This window comes from Nansenia antarctica (genome assembly GCF_963989245.1).
Source record: "Nansenia antarctica genome assembly, chromosome: 6".
NCBI lineage: Eukaryota > Metazoa > Chordata > Actinopteri > Argentiniformes > Microstomatidae > Nansenia > Nansenia antarctica.
In genome coordinates this window covers 59,027,494-59,046,254 of record NC_137676.1, presented here as the reverse complement: position 1 = coordinate 59,046,254, position 18,761 = coordinate 59,027,494, and the positions used below count along the sequence as shown (strand labels likewise).

The following is an 18,761-nucleotide window of genomic DNA, read 5'->3' as shown; positions in this document are numbered from 1 at the left end:
ACCATTGTCAACAGTATTCCCTCGTATTTGAAATGTTTCAGATCTTCAAACTGTAAACACACAGTTACATTCAAGCAACACATTTTCCTTTTCCAGTTTATTCAAGTTTCAACATGTTTTTTTTCTTCTTTTGTCTTTGTCTTAAAAAGATTTTGGCAGTAGTTGGGAACTAGAAACACTGGGTTCCTCTTCATTAAGTCTGAGTCATGATGTTGGTTAAAGGTAGACTCCGCAATACGACACCATACACACCGTGGCTACTTCCTGCATATGGACAACAACAGAATTCTAATCTACCTAAGCATACATACATTATTTGCTCTTCCGAATATGCTTGTCCAAGCGAGGGCTCAAAGTGGAAAGAGCCAATAAGGGCCGTTTTGAATTCTGTTGTTGCAAACAGGAAGTCACCCTACAGTGTTATGATGAGACTGCATTCAAGTGCTTCTCCAAACAGGAAACTCACGTAACTTTGAGAGTTTCCCACTCTGAGCTATTTACGAATCAACTAACAGGGTGTGATTTCAAGAGCTCTCTGAGAGATTGAAATCGGAATGTTCTGAGTTTTCAAAGAGCTCTTGAACTCACCATAAGTCTACCTTTAAAATGTTGATACAGAGGGGCTAGCTCTTCTTGAAAACTTTGGTGGGTCAAAAAGACAACCAAGCCTTTATAACCAAGCCCATGTCTATGTAAAAGCGCTATCTCTGTTAAATCACCAGGGCAACCAACCGTGCCAAGTCTTTGAAAGATGCCTCAGCCATCTCCAGTTACCTCCTCATAAGACACATTCTCCATCTGTCTGCATCCCTCTCTCTCTCTGCTCTTCAGAGAGAAGACACTATGAAGACTGGGTCTCTCCAAACATATTATTTCCAAATTTTTCCCTTCTACATTCACCTCTCTTCTTCCTCCTCCTCCTCCTCCTCCTCCTCCTCTCTCCCTCCCTCCCTCCTTCTCTCTCTCTACCAGGATGAGAAGAAGGGCCGTTTGCAGTGGAAGGTCTGAGTGAAAGCGTTGCCCAGCGTCACCACCTTCCCATGGCCCCCAGAGCGACTCCTCTCCACCACCACCCTGGGCATCTGGACCAGCTGGATGGGGCTCTTACCGTCCTTCAGGGCTTGGCTCAGGTTCAGGATCTACAGAGGGAGGGAGGGAGGGTGAGAGAAGACTTGATTGTCCATGACATCTTCATAAACATTGACAGTAGTATTAACATCAGTGCGGTCATTGACATCGGTATTTATGGGCAAGATGAACAGGGTTGGAGGAGGAGATAGGGAGGGGGGGGGGGGGGAGTAGAGCGGGTGAGCAGAGAAAGGGGGGGGAAAGAAAGAGAGAAACAGGGGGGGAAGTAAGGAGGGTAGGAGAGGGGGAAAAGGTGGGGAGAGAAAAAGAGAGTAAGAATGGGATGAGAATGAGGGAAAAAAAGAATGGAAAAGAGGAGAATAAATCTATCAATTCAGAATTGTCTTTGGGTCCATCCCGTCAGAAACTAATACACAAAGACCATTTTAAACTCACCTGTAAGGTGCCTGGGTGGCGTAGCACACTAAGGCGCATGCCACGTAATCGCAGGGTCGCTGGTTCGATTGCGTCCGTCGACCTATCCTGCATGTCATCCCTCCTCTCTCTCACTCATCCTTCCTGTCAATCTCTACTGTCTCCATCCGAATAAAGCAGAAATGCCCTAAAAACATATTTAAATAAATAAACTCACCTGGCCTCTCATGACTGACATCTGCTTCTCAAACATGGCTTTGTCGAATCCTTTATCAGTCTGGAAAAGGGAGGCAATCATGGGGTTCAGGTTAGCAAACATTCAAAGGCTCATAAACTATCATATTGATATTCATCTCATATATATTCACTCTTATATTCATTTATTTATACTCACTGTAATAACTATACTGTAATACTTGCACCATGTATATTATCATGTTTAACATATAACTATCTGGTTAGATACCAAACTACATTTCTTTGTCCAAGTACTTGTACATGCATTACTGGCAATGACAATAACGTTGAATCTAATCTAAGCAAATCTAATCAACTGGAGACACTGATAGCTGCACAGTAGCAGTTTACAGGGTACAAACACTTAAGAGTGCGGGACAGAAGCAGGCCCGATGAAAATATTAATCTGAATGTTATTTAAATATTAATTTTGTTTTGTTTCAGTGAATAAGTGAGACTCTCAATTGAGATGAGATTCTGGGTCATGAGATTATGTAACTATTTTCAAGATAGTTACGAGCCAATGTGAATATCAGGAAGTTGACTAATCACAAGCGATGATCAATGATTAACATTGGAGTAGCAAAAACATTCGGAGCGTCCGTTTGTTTGTTTGTTTGTGGCTGATTCCAAGTAACAGTTCTCGTCCAATAGGAATCCATTTAGGAATTCCACAAGGTGCTGTGGGAAACTAGGAGGGTGGTGGGGAGCAACTGTTACATTCTTTGGGGTGGAGGTTGGGGTTAGCCTACAACTAAAACCTTCAGATAAAGAAAGGAGACAAAAGAGGAGAAAAGCTGAAAAAAAGAAGAGACAAGAAAGAGAGACAAGAAAGAGAGAGAGAGAGAGAGAGAGAGAGAGAGAGAGAGAGTTCGGCAGTACCTTGAACATCTCATAGAGGTCTTCGCAGAGGTCCTGGACAAAGTTCATGTCTGACAGGCGAGACAACACCAGCTCCCTGGTCTCCTGGGAGAAGGTGACTTTGGCCTGGGGCAGCCATGCCCAGAGGAACGGGTCTGAGGGAGGGGAGAGAGAGAAAGACACAGAAGGGAGGTCAAGAGAGATGCAGAGGAGGTGAGGACACTGTGTACTTTCAGAACAACACCAGGGCGGCAGGTAGCCTAGAGATAAGAACAAAAAGATAACCGCCCCTCGGGGATCAATAAAAGTGAAAAGTAAAACAAAAAAGAGGATTTCAAGGTTTCTAAAATGTCTCTTCAACAGACAGTTGTGTTCCTCTAGCTCACGTCAGCAGAGCTCATCAGAGTGTCTTACAGGCTCTCCACTCGTCCGGGTGCTTGAAGGGGAACGCCAGGCCGTTGTCTATCGCCGCGATCTTGATGGCCGACGCCGTGGTCTCCGTCCTCTCTGCTGTCTCCTGTTGACCACGGAGAATCACAATCAAGTTTCAGAATCAAGTTTCGTGTTACATCCTATTAAAACCAGGATGACAGTAAAATAGGCTTTGGTTCCTCGACATTGCAGCAGCAATAGAAAAATGGCAATAAAAAAACAAAAGAGTAAGGCAATATAATAATAGAAAAAATAATAGTAATATAATAACAAGAATTATGAAAAATAGTAGAATGGAATTATATACAGATATATTAGTGGGATGAAGGTGGGGGTTTAACAGTTATTGATGCGATTGAATGATAGATGTATTGATAATAGACTAGAGCTGTTGATGACAGTACAGGCCCTGTTCATGTCAACCAGTTGCTGACGGCGCTACAGTCCCAGTGGACGGAAACTGAAGAGGACAACTGGACAGGGTTCCCACACCTTCTGAAGCATCAAATTCAAACACCTTTCAAGGACTTTCAAGACTCAATTCCCTCAAATTCAAGGACCCAACACGGCATAGATTGAGACCGAACTAGTTGTCGAGCTATATTTTTAAATATATATTTTGTTCTTTAGAGAGAGAGAGAGGGGGGGGGGGGAATTCAAGCACTTTCAATGACCCATGTCTATTTTCAAAAACTTTTAAGACCTTGATTCCTTTTTCTCAAATTCACAAATTTTCAAGGATTTAAGGACCCGTGGGAACCCTGACTGGAGCTAGTTGGCTCCCGTCGGTTGCCATATTGAAGGGCAGCATTGTTTGTCTATGACAGAGTTCCAGAGTTCGCCTCTGATACTTTTACCTTGTATAGGTGTGTGTGCGTGTGTGTGTGTGTGTGTGTGTGTGTGTCATAATCCTGACTCATGCAGAGAACAGTGTATGCAGTCCACGTGTCACTCTCCTTTGAACCCCAAACACACACACACACACATAAACAAACACAAACGCGACCTTCAGCCGCAGACAGACCGCTCCACCTCACCTTCTCTCCCTCTCCCGCCCCTGGCTTCTCATACTGGATCAGCCAGTTGTCGTTTCCCCTGTCTGATGGGGGGAAGGAGAAGAAGGAATGTGTGAGAGGGTATAATTGGGCGTAGGAGGAGAAGACAACACATAGCTGAAGGCTACTGTTCCACACCGCTTGCTGAACACAATGGCAGGAACAAGGAAATGTTCTCCAGGAACAACCAAGAAACTAACAAATAGACACTCGGGCAGTTATCCAGTTTTTTACATTGACACAAATCAACTCCTTTGAATGGTTAGATTAGATTCAACTTGATTATCATTGCAGAGTGCAGGTTGATACACACACACACAGACACACAGACACACAGACACACACACACGCGCACACACGCACACACACACACACACACACACACACACCTGTGTTCCTGATGACGTAATCTAACACCACCAGCCTCTCAAACTGGGACTGCAGCTGCTTCCTGATGTTCTCAGGCAGAGGCTCTGCCTCAAAGCGCCTCAGCCAATAGTCTGCTTCGTGGTAGCCCTCCACAAACAACTGGAAGGAGCCCACCTAAAGCACGTGGAGAGCATATACATCGTTTACATTTTTATTACATTTAGCAGAGGCCTTTACCCAATGTGAAGAAATACATTTGTCTAAGTAAGTGAATCATCCATCCATCAGTCATCACAAGAACACAGTATCTATGCCAGGGCCAAGGGCCGTTGGCAGTCACAATGCTAGAAGAAGGATTAGGATTAGGATTGTCTTTCCACATCAGGCAACAAAAAACAAAGAAACACAATAACTGGTGGAATACAGTGAAATAATAACTTTTAGATAAAACACATAATCCTGGAAGGGAATGTAGTGAAGTAAGTGTATTGTATTGTATGTATTGCCTTTTGTTCATCCAGGTAGGTTATGGAGAACACATTGTCTTTGACAATAATGACCTGGCAGTCTAGAACTCTCTGGGGTGTAATCTGACACTAGGATCTAGGCCAGGGGAGGCTGGTGGAGGTAGAAACCGGAGGACGGGCTCATTGTCGTGCCTGCGACGGAACAAGGAATGATATCAAACAATCTCTCACACACGTGTTTGATACCATTTCTTATTCCGTTCCATACATGACAATGAGCTGTCCTCCGACTCCTCCCTCTACCAGCCTGCCCTGTGCCTAATAATAATAATAATAATAATAATAATAATGAATACGTTATTGATCCCCAAGGGGAAATAAGAGCGACTAGTACTCTGAGCGGGGGGAGAGGAACAAGAGCATGCTGGACAGTACCTTGGGAGGCAGGCCCACCCTGTGGAAGTGGCGGCCCACCTTGGGGACCATCTCTAAGGCGTACATCTTCCCTCTCGACTTGGCTCGGTCGATGGCGCTGTAGTGAAACGTCTGGCTCACCAGGTACACCACCTGACAGGTGACAGGAGACGCAGAGTTACTTCACCGGAGATCAAAATCTATATTTTTAAAAATATTTATTATATTTTTACCATTTAGCAGACACTTTTATCCAAAGTGAATTAGGATTAGAGATTACAGGGACAGACTCCCTGGAGTAAGTTAGGGCTAAGTGCCTTACTCAAGGGCACACTAGTGGTGGTGTTCCCAGGCGGAATTTGAATTCATGACCTTCTGATCACCAACCAACACACTATCCCCTAGGCCACCACTACCCCAATCTAACCACAAACAAATACCATGCCTGTGTTTTAAATACTAATAAGTACAGTAATAAGTACAGGGAAGAGAAAGCATTGCGTCTCCTTTTGGCTCTAACAGTTTGAATGTAATATATCAAATAAATACTATGGCGGTTAAAGTAGAGATTCTCAGTGTTAATTCAATGTTTTCCTGTAGGAAATTAGAACCCCTTTTATACATAGTCCCCCTATTTCAGGGCACCAAAAGTATTAGGAAATTGGCTTGACGGGTGTTTCTGCTTAGTCAGGTGTGTTCTGTAAAACATCATTTGCGCAGGCGTAAGAGAGCTCTCAATGTCTGCTGTTGATTCTAGGCTTTGTGTTTGCATGTGGAGTCTTATATCAGTAACCATAGAGCAGGGCTCTACAGTGCGACCATTTCACTCGCATTTGCGACTAAAAATACATCTGTGCGACTAGAGAAATAAATTCACGAGCACACGTGCGAGTACCGTTTTTTTTTTTTTTTTTTTTTTTTTTCTAAAAATAAATCTGCGCGAACCGTGTGGCCACATTTTAAGCCGTCAGCCAGCCCGCTACGACCACGGGAAGTCATGTTAAAAGTGAAGTTACTTCTGTTAAACTGGCGCTAAGCTAACATCGCTAATCGCTAACTCCCTCCTGGGCCTTAAAGAGACAAGCGCCCTTTTCTCATCTCAAGCTTCATTAGCTTCACTAGCTCACCACATCTACAGATTTGGTCCCACACACTCCAGATTTGAACCCAAGGTTACAACCAGGGTTAACTACCCAGGGTAGAAAGTAGAAATCTCTCAGACCTTCAGAACCCATTGAAAGTAGTGGAGGTACTCCAGAAGTCCAAATGCATCTCTAATCCTAGGAAACCCTAGGAAGCAAGTTGCCTAATGGCATGAAAATGCAACATGTTGTACTTGAGTGTGGCAGAGAGGTGGGACCCCCGGGGATGGTGGTGTGCTAACAGCTAGCCGCCGCAGAGGCACCGTGCTGGGCTGGCCACCTCCACATGTCACCACCCCGGGCAGCATGGGGCTGGGGACTGGTCATCTGGATGTGGGGTAGTTTAATACCCCTAGATGTGGAGTTGTCTGGCCACCGTGTGTGACTGATGTAGCCTGACCCAGCAGCAGGGAGGTGGGCAGCATGGAGACAGACCTCTGCATGGCCTGGCTGGGCTGCTAGCTGACAGACCTAGCCCTAAAGCCTGGCTGGGTTGCTAGCTGCTAGCTGACAGGCATGACATGGATGAATGAATGAACATGCTGCTAACCAGGAGAACTTGACACAGCTAGTTACCATAATACAATGCCATCAACTCTGCGTCTAGTAGGGCTGTAGGCATGGGCCAATGTGTGATTTTGGTGCAAAAATTGCAAAATCACTAATAAAAATGTGTTATAATTACATTTTTCACTGTGCTCCTAAATTTCTTTGTGTGCCCCTAACATTTTTCATTTAGGAGCACATGTGCTCCTAGTGAAAAAGGTTAGCGTAGAGCCCTGTAGAGTGGTCAATGAAAGTCAATGAAGCCATTATGAGCCTGAAATATCAGAAATAACCAAAACCTTAGACTTACCAAAATCAACAGTTTATAATATCATTAAAAAGAAAGAAAGCATCGCTAACGGCTGGTAGGCCAAGGAACACGTTTAGAGTGGATGACCCAACCATAATTAACAGGGTTCCTACACGTTTAAGCAAGTCAAATTTAAGACCTTTTTTAGACCTCTTTGGATAGAATTTTAGCCCTATTCGTGACACCATATGATAGCTTTTTGTCACTTCGAGGTGATGAAATTAGGGATTTCACTGCCATACAGACAAAAAAGGAAGCGAATTGGCATTTCTTTTGGTTCCAGCTTGATGAATTTCCGCGTAAATAGATGTGGTCGGACTGATTTCCTTGCAGGATCTCATTTTTAAGACGTAGCACCTAATTGTTAGACCGAATAACTGAAATTCGAGACCTTTTTGGGCCTTGAAATTGGGTTTGCTGGATTTTAGACTTTAAGGCTTTTTAAGACCGGCGCGGGAACCCTGATTACAAAGCGACTTACAACAAATACATTTGTCTAAGTAAGTGAATCATCCATCCATCAGTCATAGCTAGAAAATGTAATGCTATGCTAGGGCCAGGGGCCATTGGCAGTCACAATGCTAAGAGAAGGAAGAATTACCTTTTTTGTTGTTTTTTGTATCCAACCCTATCCAACCCTAAGAACAAACCCAAAACAACTGATCCACTGATCAGGAACACTCTCCATTAGGTAGGCGTGAATGTGTCAGACGACCATCCACAGAAAACTTCACCAGTCAACCTACAGAGGCTTCACTGCAAGGTGCCAACCACTAGTTATCCTCAAAAGGCATGCTAAAAAGGTACCTCAAACACCTGCAGGTCCTTTAAACGGTCTTGTGGACAGATAAGCTGAATATGATCATGTATCAGAGTGACTGCAAGAGGAATGTTTGGAGAAAAAACGATCTGCTCAGGATTGACAGCATATCACCTCATCCGTGAAACATGCTGGAGGGGGGTGCTAGATTTGTCACTAGAACTGTCTAATGTGTCCTATGGTTATGACTGTGTTGATGATGATTACTGCTGACAGCAGCAGAATGTATTCTGAAGTGGACAGAAACATCTTGACTGCTTGAGCACAACAAGCATATGCCTCCAAATTCATTGGATGGCGTTTCATCATACAGTAAGACAATGACCCCAACTAGCAACTTGGGAGTTTTTCCAGACCAAAAAGCTGAAAGTTCTTGACTGGCCAAGTCAATCTTCAGATTCAAATTCAAGTGAACATGCAATTCATTTTGTGATGAGATTTTAGGCAAAACAATCAACAACTGAAGATGGCTGCAGTACAGGCCTGGCAGAGCATCACTAGAGAAGATACCCAGTGTCGAGTGGGGTCAATAGGTCACAGACCCAAAGCAGTTATTGCATGCAAAGGATTGTCAACCAAATACTAGGGATGCACGATATTATCGGCCCGATATTGGGAAATTAATGTTATTAAATATTTATTGGTTTTATTAAATTTTTGCCGATATAGAGCCTATAATATGAAGCCGGAAATATTTCCGGTTCCGGTTGTCGCGCTCATGATGCTGCGCCTGCCTACAGCCATGCAGTCAATTAACGGTAAGCTAAGGTAAATAGATAGCCAATGTTAGCTAGTGCTAATGTTCACCATCTCTGTAGTCTGCTCTAAAATACGCAATCAAACAGTGCAGGCAACCCATGCTGTTCTGTGAATGAGACGAGCAATTGACTGATGGCTTTCTACTGCCAAATCATATTATTACAGCAAACATGTCGGTAGTTAGGCATCTGTTCTCTGAACAACAAGGAGAGGCTCATTCCGACATTGACTTCTGTTTTCGTTTTCGCAACTTCAAAATAAAAGCGCGAGCTAAGCGTTGTTGAAAATGAATGACACGTCGCTAGTCAACTAACACAGCTTGTTTTGTGAGCCCGCTAACAATGTAAAGTAGTGTTCTAGTTAACTAGGTAACAAGGTAAAGTAGTGTTCTAGTTAACTAGGTAGCAGTGGGGATTACTCACCCAATCCATGCATTGCAATAGTTTGGCTTGACTAGCGAGTGTGATGTGATTTTCAACAATGTTGAAATGTATTTCCTTTTTTTTAAATAAATGAACATTTGAAGAATCAGAAGTGTTATCTTTGTTGTGTTAACAATAGTGATGCAGGGCTTAAAGTTCTCCGGCACAGTGCCGGATTTCCGGCGCGGGGGAATTTTGAGCAATAAAATAAAATAAAATCACATGCTATTTCTTTACATCGTAATTTAAAGAGTCATCTTCAGCAAAGAGACAGTTCCGCCTACCAATGGTATCACATTGCTCAAGCCAACCAACGACTTCTAGCCAATCGGAGGCAGAGTAGTGGGGCGGGCCTTAAGAAGTTTGAATGAGTGTAATCAATGTTAGCTTGTAGAGACGTTCGCTTTTAGCAGCCCGCTATCTCGCTAACTTTAGTAAGAGTCTATTAAAATGGAAGCCAAGTTTTTTAAACCTTGCTCATACAACAACCTTGCCGGGAGCGACGGCTACAGGTAGCCTACCACTTCATCTTCAATGGCCGACCGTGTTTGCGAGCAAAAGATCCGAGTGTGCGCGTTTATAGCTGAACATGATCGGTCTTTCACAATGGCTCAGACACTCGTCGATTTGTGCAAGAAGCTATCAGAAGACAAAAATGCACTGACAAAGCTGTCCGTTTCCAATCAGCACGCCAGCTATTTAAACACACATGGCCTCTGTCCCGGAATTGAAAAAACGGCTGTGTGAAAAGCTTAAAAAAGCAACGTTTTCAATTAATCTCGACGAAGCTACTAATCTTAACATGGACAAAATCCTCAATGTCCTTGTTCGATTTTTTTATGATGATCTGGCCAAAGTAACAACACAACACCTAGTCAGCAGGAAAGTAAACATCGCCAACTCGTCAGCCCTCATGCAGGAGCTCAAAGATATCCTGGAGTCCAATGGTCTTGACTGGTCACTAGTCATCAGTATTCTACTTGATGTAGATCTATTGATCTATTGTTATAGTGATAGTGGCGTAATAAGTGATGCAATCAGTTTGGCCTTAAGTGATTTAATCAGTTTGTTCTTTTAAAGACATCTAAATATATTATTTTATTTTGTATTGAGTATAAAACAGTATTAATGCATTTTAACATTGAGACATATATTTTGTATTGACTATAAAATAGTATTAATGCATTTAAACATTGAGACAAGAAGCTGTCTTCTGTACCCGCTCTCCCAATATCTCAAACTGTGACCCCCCCTCCCCAAGAAAAAGTTTCAGGCACAGGATTTTTTTCCCACTTTAAGCCCTGGTGATGTAAGTTAGATTTGGTGAGATCACTATGGAATATTAAATCATCAATCTTTGCTCACTACATAGCCTTTCTTACCTTCAGGTGTGCATGAACTACAAGTTATCAACTGTGAAATTATATCTGTTCTCATATCGGTTATTATATCGGTTATCGGCCACGAGAAGCGGGTAAACATCGGTTATCGGTATCGGTTGGAAAAAATGCATATCGTGCATCCCTACCAAATACTAAACCTGAGTGCTTTATTTGGACATTAAATGTCCATTATATGAAGCCCTGAAATAGGAGGAGCATGTTTTTTTAAAAAAACATTCTTTTCTAAATGGTAAAGCCAATCTGAAAAGAAAAACCCCTGAATGAAAACTGAGAATCTTTACTTTGACCCCATAGTTTGGAACTGTATATCATAAATGTCCTGTTTGCACGTTGCCTGCTTGACACAGAGGGAGGTGGCCACAAAATCCTACGCCATGTTGTCCCTTATAAGCCTTGTGCGCACACACGCACACACACACGCACACACACACACACACACCTTTGTTTTGGGCACCACTCCCAGGCCCAGTTTGCTGTCGACGAGGGAGGCTGCGGCCTCAGAGAGGTAGCCCTGGTTAGGGATGAGGCAGCCACGGCCAAAACAGCACGGACAGCACAGCTAGGAGGAGAGGAGGAGGGGGGAGGAGGGGAGAGGAGAAATAAATATTGTTAACACTTTCAGTTATCCAGACATGGAGGGAGAGAGAGAGAGAGAGAGAGAGAGAGAGAGAGAGAGAGAGAGAGAGAGAGAGAGAGAATACCTTGTGAAAGTATTTGGTCCATTTAGGGTTCAGGTGACCATAAGGCTCCTCAGACTTTGGTTTGAAAACGCCGATGATTTTCTGGAAGGAGGAGATGAAATGAATAAATCATGAGTGTGTTTTCCTTGTTTGAAGGGACAGTTCTGTGGTAATGTGTCTGGAATTGGTAGTGAACACACGTCACAAGGTTGTTCAGGGAGCAGAGACAAAAAGCCTGTTAATTACCATAGACAAATAGACACGGACAGAGGGAGAGATAGAAAGAGGGGGAGAGAGAAAAAGGGGGTAGGGGAAAGAGAAAGTAAGGGGGGGGAGAGGAACAGAGGAGATACTCGAGAAGAGGGAGGTAGGAGGTGGAAGTAAGAGAGGGAGAGAAGGAGAGGATAGGAGAGAATTAATGAGAGAGGGGGAGAGAGAGACTTACACAGGGATCAATGTCTACTCACTCCTGCACACATGAAAAGACAAGAAATCAAGAAACACTCAATATTGTTTAGCAATGTGTGTAGATCTCATTATTCACTGATGGAGCCAATGCTAGCCTGGGTGGGGTAGTCCTTCTCTTTCCCCTATACTCTCTTCACCCCCCCTCCCAATTCTCACCCCCCCCTCTTAGTTCTCACCCCTTTGGGGTCTTTGACAAAATAGCTCCCGCTGGAACCCTGGGAGATCCTCTCGGGGAAGACTCCGCTGTCGATGGCTTGCTCCGCCCGCTGGATGATGTCGGCAAACTCAGGGTCTTCTGGGAAATGATTGAAGTCTCCGCTACCGTTACCTGAAGAGGGGGAGGAGATTTTAGACTCATGACTTTCTGATCAGTCCAACTCACTATCCACTAGGCCACCACTACACCCAGTCATCATAAGAAAAACTAATTTATGCTAGGACCAGGGGCCATTGGCAGTCACAATGCTAGACGAAGGAAGGATTACTGTTTTCTATTATTTACAGTAAAGGAAGTGTGCAGGGTGGTAGTGTGGGTCAGGCCTTTAGGAGGAATAGTCAAGATGTAGCCTGAAGAGATGCGTTTTCAGTCTACGGCAGAAGATAGGTAGTCACCAGGACACAATCTCCATGTAAATGAATTGTTGATTGTCTTGAAAGATATCCTTATGCGGAACGCCATCAAGATAACCGATTTCCCCTCCCATACCCACCCTTCCTCCTCCCCAACACACACACACACACACACACACACACACACACACACACACAGACACAGTGCAATCTAATCACAAGACACCTCCTCCCCCCTCCTCCATTTAGTGTGCAGAACGGCCAGCTGACAACACAGCTCCATATGTCCCCCATCAGACACACACCATGAGTCACAGAGAGAGAGAGAGAGAGAGAGAGAGAGAGAGAGAGAGAGAGAGAGAGAGAGAGAGAGAGAGAGAGAGAGAAAGGGAGTGAGAGAGAAGAGATCTAGTGGGTTAAATAAGCCACCAAGAGATGGAGGGACAGATGGAGGGATGAAAGAGAGAGAGAGAGGCCATGATTGGGTTATACACCCCAGAGCCCTGGGCGCTCCAGCAGCAGTAACAGAAGCGCCGGTCACCAGTGGTTACCACTCCTGGTCCTCATGGTTCGACCGTGACTGAGGACTGACGGAGCTGCAGCGGTTCGGCTCACTTCCAACTGAAACAACCCCAGTGGGGAAAATCAAGCTAGGCTATATTGTATTAGTCTTTACTGTGAGTCCTGGGCCTAAAAAGGTACGATTCCATACTGTCTTCGCCTGTGCTAGCCGATATCATTTAGCCAACTGTCTTTGACATGTTCCACATATAGGCCTATGGCTTGATTGGATAATGACTTTTAAATTTACATTTTTGGCATTTAGCAGACGCCTTTATCCAAAGGCGACTTAGACGAATGCATTTGTTGTAAGTAAGCAAATCGTCTATCCGTCAGTCATCGTAAGAAAAAGTAGGCTAATCTATGCTATGACCAAGGGCCATTGGCAGTTACGATGCTAGAACAACGTCCACGTATGGTTTCATCCCAAGTAGACTTTCTGTACATACAGATTGCAACACAGTGTGAAAGGTATCTCAATGCAAATAGAGTCAGAGTCTGACTGGGTTCCACAATCAATGTGCTGCTGTGCTGTGAGGCAGCCAGCTTGTTGACGTGTGTGTGGTGGTGAGCCCGGCCTCCCACAGAGACAGGGAGTACTGCACAGGGTCCATTAGCTGACCAGGGCCTCACACAGACCTGCCTATTAAATATGCATGAGGCCGGCTTACACCACCTCTCCTCCTGCATCCCTCTTCACCGCTAATCCCTCACTCACACACAGAGTGGGAGGAGAAGGGAAGGAGAGGGAGAAGAAGGGAGGGATGGAGAGAGAGAGAGAGAGAGAGAGAGAGTCCTACTGCAAAACAAGTGTATAAAAGGTAGGCTAAGATCATGGACTTTGATTATGAGCAAACCAATCTACAATCTTGTTTGTCCATGATCAAATCTCACACTCGTTATCGAATAGACAATGATTGTATCCGGCATCAATCAGATTCAACACCCTAAGTTCTGACCAACAGACAGGCCTACTTTAGTGTAAAAACTTTACAACAATTTATGGAATCTTGTCTCACTCCTCTGGCACAGCACCCTGTGAAGAGAACCGTGATGGGGGGGGCATTTCCATGGTAACGAAACACCCATGGACTTGGTTTTTTACTACTTCTAACATTTCCAACTGAAAAAAACATTAAACATAAGAACTGTGCGGCTAAAAATTTCCCTTTTTATGTTCTTTATTCAAAGGAGGAATGAGAACAACGTTATTTTAAAGTAGCCTACAACTAGACAAGACTACTGATTTGGAAACAGAATTACTTTATTTTATCTCTTAAACTTAAATAAACTTAATCGATATCAGTAAAAACACTACAGGCCGGTTTCACAGACAAGGCTTAAGTTAAGACTAATCCTAGACTAAAAAGCATCTTCAATGGAGATTTTACATTATGGGCCGGTTTCACAGACAAGGCTTAAGCCTAGTCCTGGACTAAATCACACTTTCAATGTAAAATCTCCATTGAAGATGCTTTTTAGTCCAGGATTAGGCTTAAGCCTTGTCTGTGAAACTGGCCCTATAAGTGTGATTTAGTCCAGGACCAGGCTTAAGCCTTGTCTGTGAAACCAGCCCTACAATTGGTAGGGCTACCTACACTTCTTACTTGTGCTAACTTTCATTATCCTCGCTCCTCATGAGGCAGAGGAATTTGAAAACATCTTCTAACTAGGTGGGTTTCTGGTAACAGAATCACTGGGTGAAACAGGCGTGAAGTTGTTGCAGACAGTAGCCCTGCCATTCAAGTTGCTCCAACCAGGCCTGAAACTGGCGACCTCTGACTTGCCAACACATGTGACCGTCTCCTCAAATACCCGATGTTAACCAGCTATTGAAAAGCAAGCAATTCAACAGCGGGGACGGGGCTATTTGAACCCTAAGGAGTAGGGTATAATGTTTACCAGCTCAACTCGGTTACATGGGCAATGATTCTTAAACTTAAAGAAGCCATGCTTCTTTCGTAAAAACAAAGTGTTGATATTAGTTAACAGGGGTCTACTAGCGGGGGTTTGACGTTTTGATATACTGTTAAAAACATCTGCTTTTCCTAGACACTTTTCCATATGTTTGACCAGGAACCAAACCCTTTGCTTATCCCTACTCCCTACTTTGGGTGTTACCCAGTTCTAGTTGGGGTGTTGCCCAGTTCTAGTTTGGGTAGGGTGACCACATGAAACCCCCAAACCAAGACCCATAAGTGTACCGCACATATGCACTTAAGCATGCACAATAGGCATTTTGATCAGAATTAGCACACCTTGTTGTTCCACTCTGTGAGCCTTGATGAGAATTGTTGCTTTGCTACGCAGTTCTACACAGTTGTTTGTTTGGTGCGGTTTTGGTCGTTTATTAAACCATTGGATTTGGGCATTAGACTTGTATATGGAAACGTTACAGTATTAGTATTATTAGGCTATTTTAATTGTGGTGAAAACCGGGACTTTTTAGTGTTTTAACGATATTTGTCGGGACTCAGGAATATACGCAGCCTGAAACCGGGACAATCCCAGACAAACTGGGATGTCTGATAGATAGATAGATAGATAGACTTTATTTGTCATTGTTACAGTACAGGTACCAAACAACGAAATTAAGGAGGGGAGGCTCCCCTGGTGTTTAAGAAAGGAAAAAGAAACACATTTTGGAAAAAGCATAGATGCATAAAATCACAAGAAGATAAGGAGCTGGTTTACATCAATAGAGGCTATGTACACAATCCACTGTACTATACTGCACAGATAGTCAACTAGGGTTGTCATATTGCACAAGAAAAGTATTTTTTCACATTTTTTTTAAAGTGTCACAGTTTGCAGGCTTGAAAATGTACATGTTTGTGCCTCAGCACTAGCTGCCATTACAATCCGTCCGGACTTGTCCTGGGCCCAGAACTTAGGCCTTTTCTGTGTTCAGGGCCTTGACGGCCCTGTGGTAGAAGCTGTCCTTCAGTCTGTTTGTCCTAGCGGCCGGGGTCCTGTACCTCCTGTTCGAGGGCAGCTTGACAAAGTGTTCGTGCCCAGGGTAACCTAACCCTAAGTTTGGGTGTTACCCAATTCTAGTTGGGGTGTTGGTATAGCTTGACTGTTACCCAGTTCTAGTTGGTGTGATGGTCAAGTTTGACTGTTACCCAGTTCTAGTTTGACTTGGTCTCCACATGAGGTTTCTTTCTCTGGCCTAGATCATTGGCCTGGTTAGAATACTTCGAAAAAACATCTATTCTTTGATGTAGGCCAACCTACAAAACGTGAAAGGTGAAAGAAACATGTTATAATCTAAATTTAATCTAAAATCTAAATAAAATTAAAAAATTTAAAAAAGTAGTATGAATGTTGCTTGGACGTCAAAGAAGGCAGGGCAAATATACAGAGTGAGTGACACACACACACACACACACACACACACACACACACACACACACACACACACACACACACCTTCTGTATGAAGTGCAATGTGGAGAATCAAAAACAGCGTGAAAGCCATAGATAGGTAGTCTCAGGTCAGGTCCAGACAGGGTTGGGGCGATGATGTGCTGATATTCAATTCTCAATAAAACTAGAACGCGTGCAGTTTCCATGGTGACGAGATCATCTCCTCTTTCCCTCACTCCACCCTTTGATAGTTCCTCCTTGATAAAATCTGGTGTTTCATTTGACAGGCCGGCTGAACAGCTAATCATTTGAGGTAGCAGAGACAATGTTTTGCATGCCAATAAAGTCTGCTGGGCCCAAAACTAGGCTATATGGTGTAAGAAAACTACAAAGGCAACTTCATGGAATAGCTAAAACATGTTTCACTATACAAGACAAACACCTCAAACTGTTGTTCTGAAGCAACACAAACTGATTGTGTGATGATTCAATTGAGTGTGACATGGCTGCAATGTTAGGGTCAGAGGTTGTTCGAGGTGTCATTATCGGCTCAAAGGCCATCGCTAATACGCCTGATATGGGCCGCGTTCGTAAAGTCGCTCTGAGAGCGCCAGAGCGCACACTGGGTTCAACGTCAAAGAGGGGACCAAGTAATTTGATTGGACAAGAGGCATTCCATGAGTGCTGATCAGATTTCCAGAGCGAATTTGACAACCCTCGGGGCACATAAGGTTCAGAGATAGGAAATGTTAGAATAGGTATAGCATAGCATAGCATAGAGTACAGCACAGTGTTTTATTTGTATAGTATAGTGCCAGTGGATAGTGTACATAGCCTTTATTTATGTAAACCAGCTCTTTTCCCTTCTTGTTTTTAGTTTTTCTTTCCTAGCACCAGGGGAGCCCCCCCCTCCCAACATTTCGTTGTTTGGTACCTGTACTATATCAATGACAATAAAGACCATTCATTCAGAGCGAATTTGCGAATGCACCCACGGCCGTGGGAGCGAATGAGTTGGACTGGGGGCCCACGGCAAGTTATAGGGAAAAGTTTAGGCACAATATTGTTCTAAGCCTACATTACAACACATGACAAATGTTAGTTTTGGCAATTGATGTCACGATACACAGGAGGAGGGAGTCTAGATTTGGCTGGCAAATAGCTACCTAGCTGCTAGACTTACCTGGAGAGGGCAGGTCTTTCTCCGACGAGGAGCTGCTGTGTCTCCGCCTGCTCCGCCTCTTCTCCCTCCGAGGAGACGCCGTGCCCCCCGCCAGGCACGGCAACAGCAGCGCCTCTTCCCCGGAGCCGTCCGTCTCCAGCTCGGTCAGGACGCTCTCGCAAGAGCCCGATATCCGGACGGCAGCTCCCGGGTTCGCCCCCCCCAGACCCCCGGCCCAGTTCCTACCGAACAACACGGACGGCGGCGGCTCCGGCGAGCAGCGAAAGTTGGGCTCCAGCTCCACGGCCGCTGGCTCGCTCGTCTCGGTTTCGTTCGGGTCGCATTCCGACATCATTTTCGCTCACTTTTCAGTGGTAAAAAAAATAGAGGTTGTTGGCTGTAAGCGATATGTATTCACTTTCACCTTTCCATTGTTTTTGAATTGTCCTTTCTTTCTTTCGCCCCGGGCTTATCAGCAGGAACCGTAGTGGGCTGGCTCTCCTCTCACCCGTTGAATGTCCACATCATCCGCCAAGCTAGCTAAGCAGGCGAGCTTCCTCGTTTTACTGACGCGCATGCGTAGTACGTGCTAAACACAGCTGACCGGTATTAAAGAGACAGAACCTATTATTATTATAATGGTGCGTTCGTTACCAACTCGGGATTTCCACCTGTCACCTCGGACCTCCGAGTTCGAACACATACTGAATGTGTCATTACGATGTGGTTATAAACATCATCTTAATTGGTCTAATAAGACACTTGTGGTAATATGCTGGACAGTGATTGGATGGACACGAGTTCATTACCAGAATTTCCAACTGCTATTTTGATGCAGTTAATATGTTGATGTGTTTAGCAAGTTATAATACCACCTCATATCAAATGCATGTCGTCATCCTCAGCATTCACATATACGTCAAGCGACATGAGGTGTGAACCTGAAACACCTTTATTGGCCAAAATGACACATTTCATTTGCAAAATGCACTAAAAAGAGTCTCAACACGATTCAGTACGACACAACATGATCCAGCGGCATCAAAATGTACACCTTGTTAGCTTAGCTAACCAACGGTAAAGAACGGCAAACAATGGCAACTAACCGGTAACTCCTCTTAATACTGACCTATTCGTTTGTAAATGTCAATAATATATGTTATCATGTTATCATATATTATATATCATAAATCTAGATATACAAGTGTGCG

At 44.0% G+C, this 18,761-nt stretch overlaps 1 protein-coding gene across 1 annotated transcript; it reads right to left on the bottom strand.

Moving 5' to 3' along the window:
• Positions 1 to 60: 60 nt before the first annotated feature.
• On the bottom strand, positions 61 to 18,077 carry pi4k2b (phosphatidylinositol 4-kinase type 2 beta). The gene is made up of 11 exons (XM_080535042.1): positions 17,572 to 18,077; positions 12,065 to 12,216; positions 11,442 to 11,522; positions 11,180 to 11,299; positions 5,360 to 5,491; positions 4,478 to 4,631; positions 4,071 to 4,132; positions 3,016 to 3,118; positions 2,623 to 2,756; positions 1,721 to 1,780; positions 61 to 1,139 (listed from the first exon to the last, which is right to left on the bottom strand). Exons 1-11 carry the CDS (start codon positions 17,903 to 17,905, stop codon positions 966 to 968), a joined length of 1,506 nt encoding a protein of 501 aa, XP_080391168.1. The 5' UTR covers positions 17,906 to 18,077; the 3' UTR covers positions 61 to 965.
• Between the last annotated feature and the right edge of the window lie 684 nt (positions 18,078 to 18,761).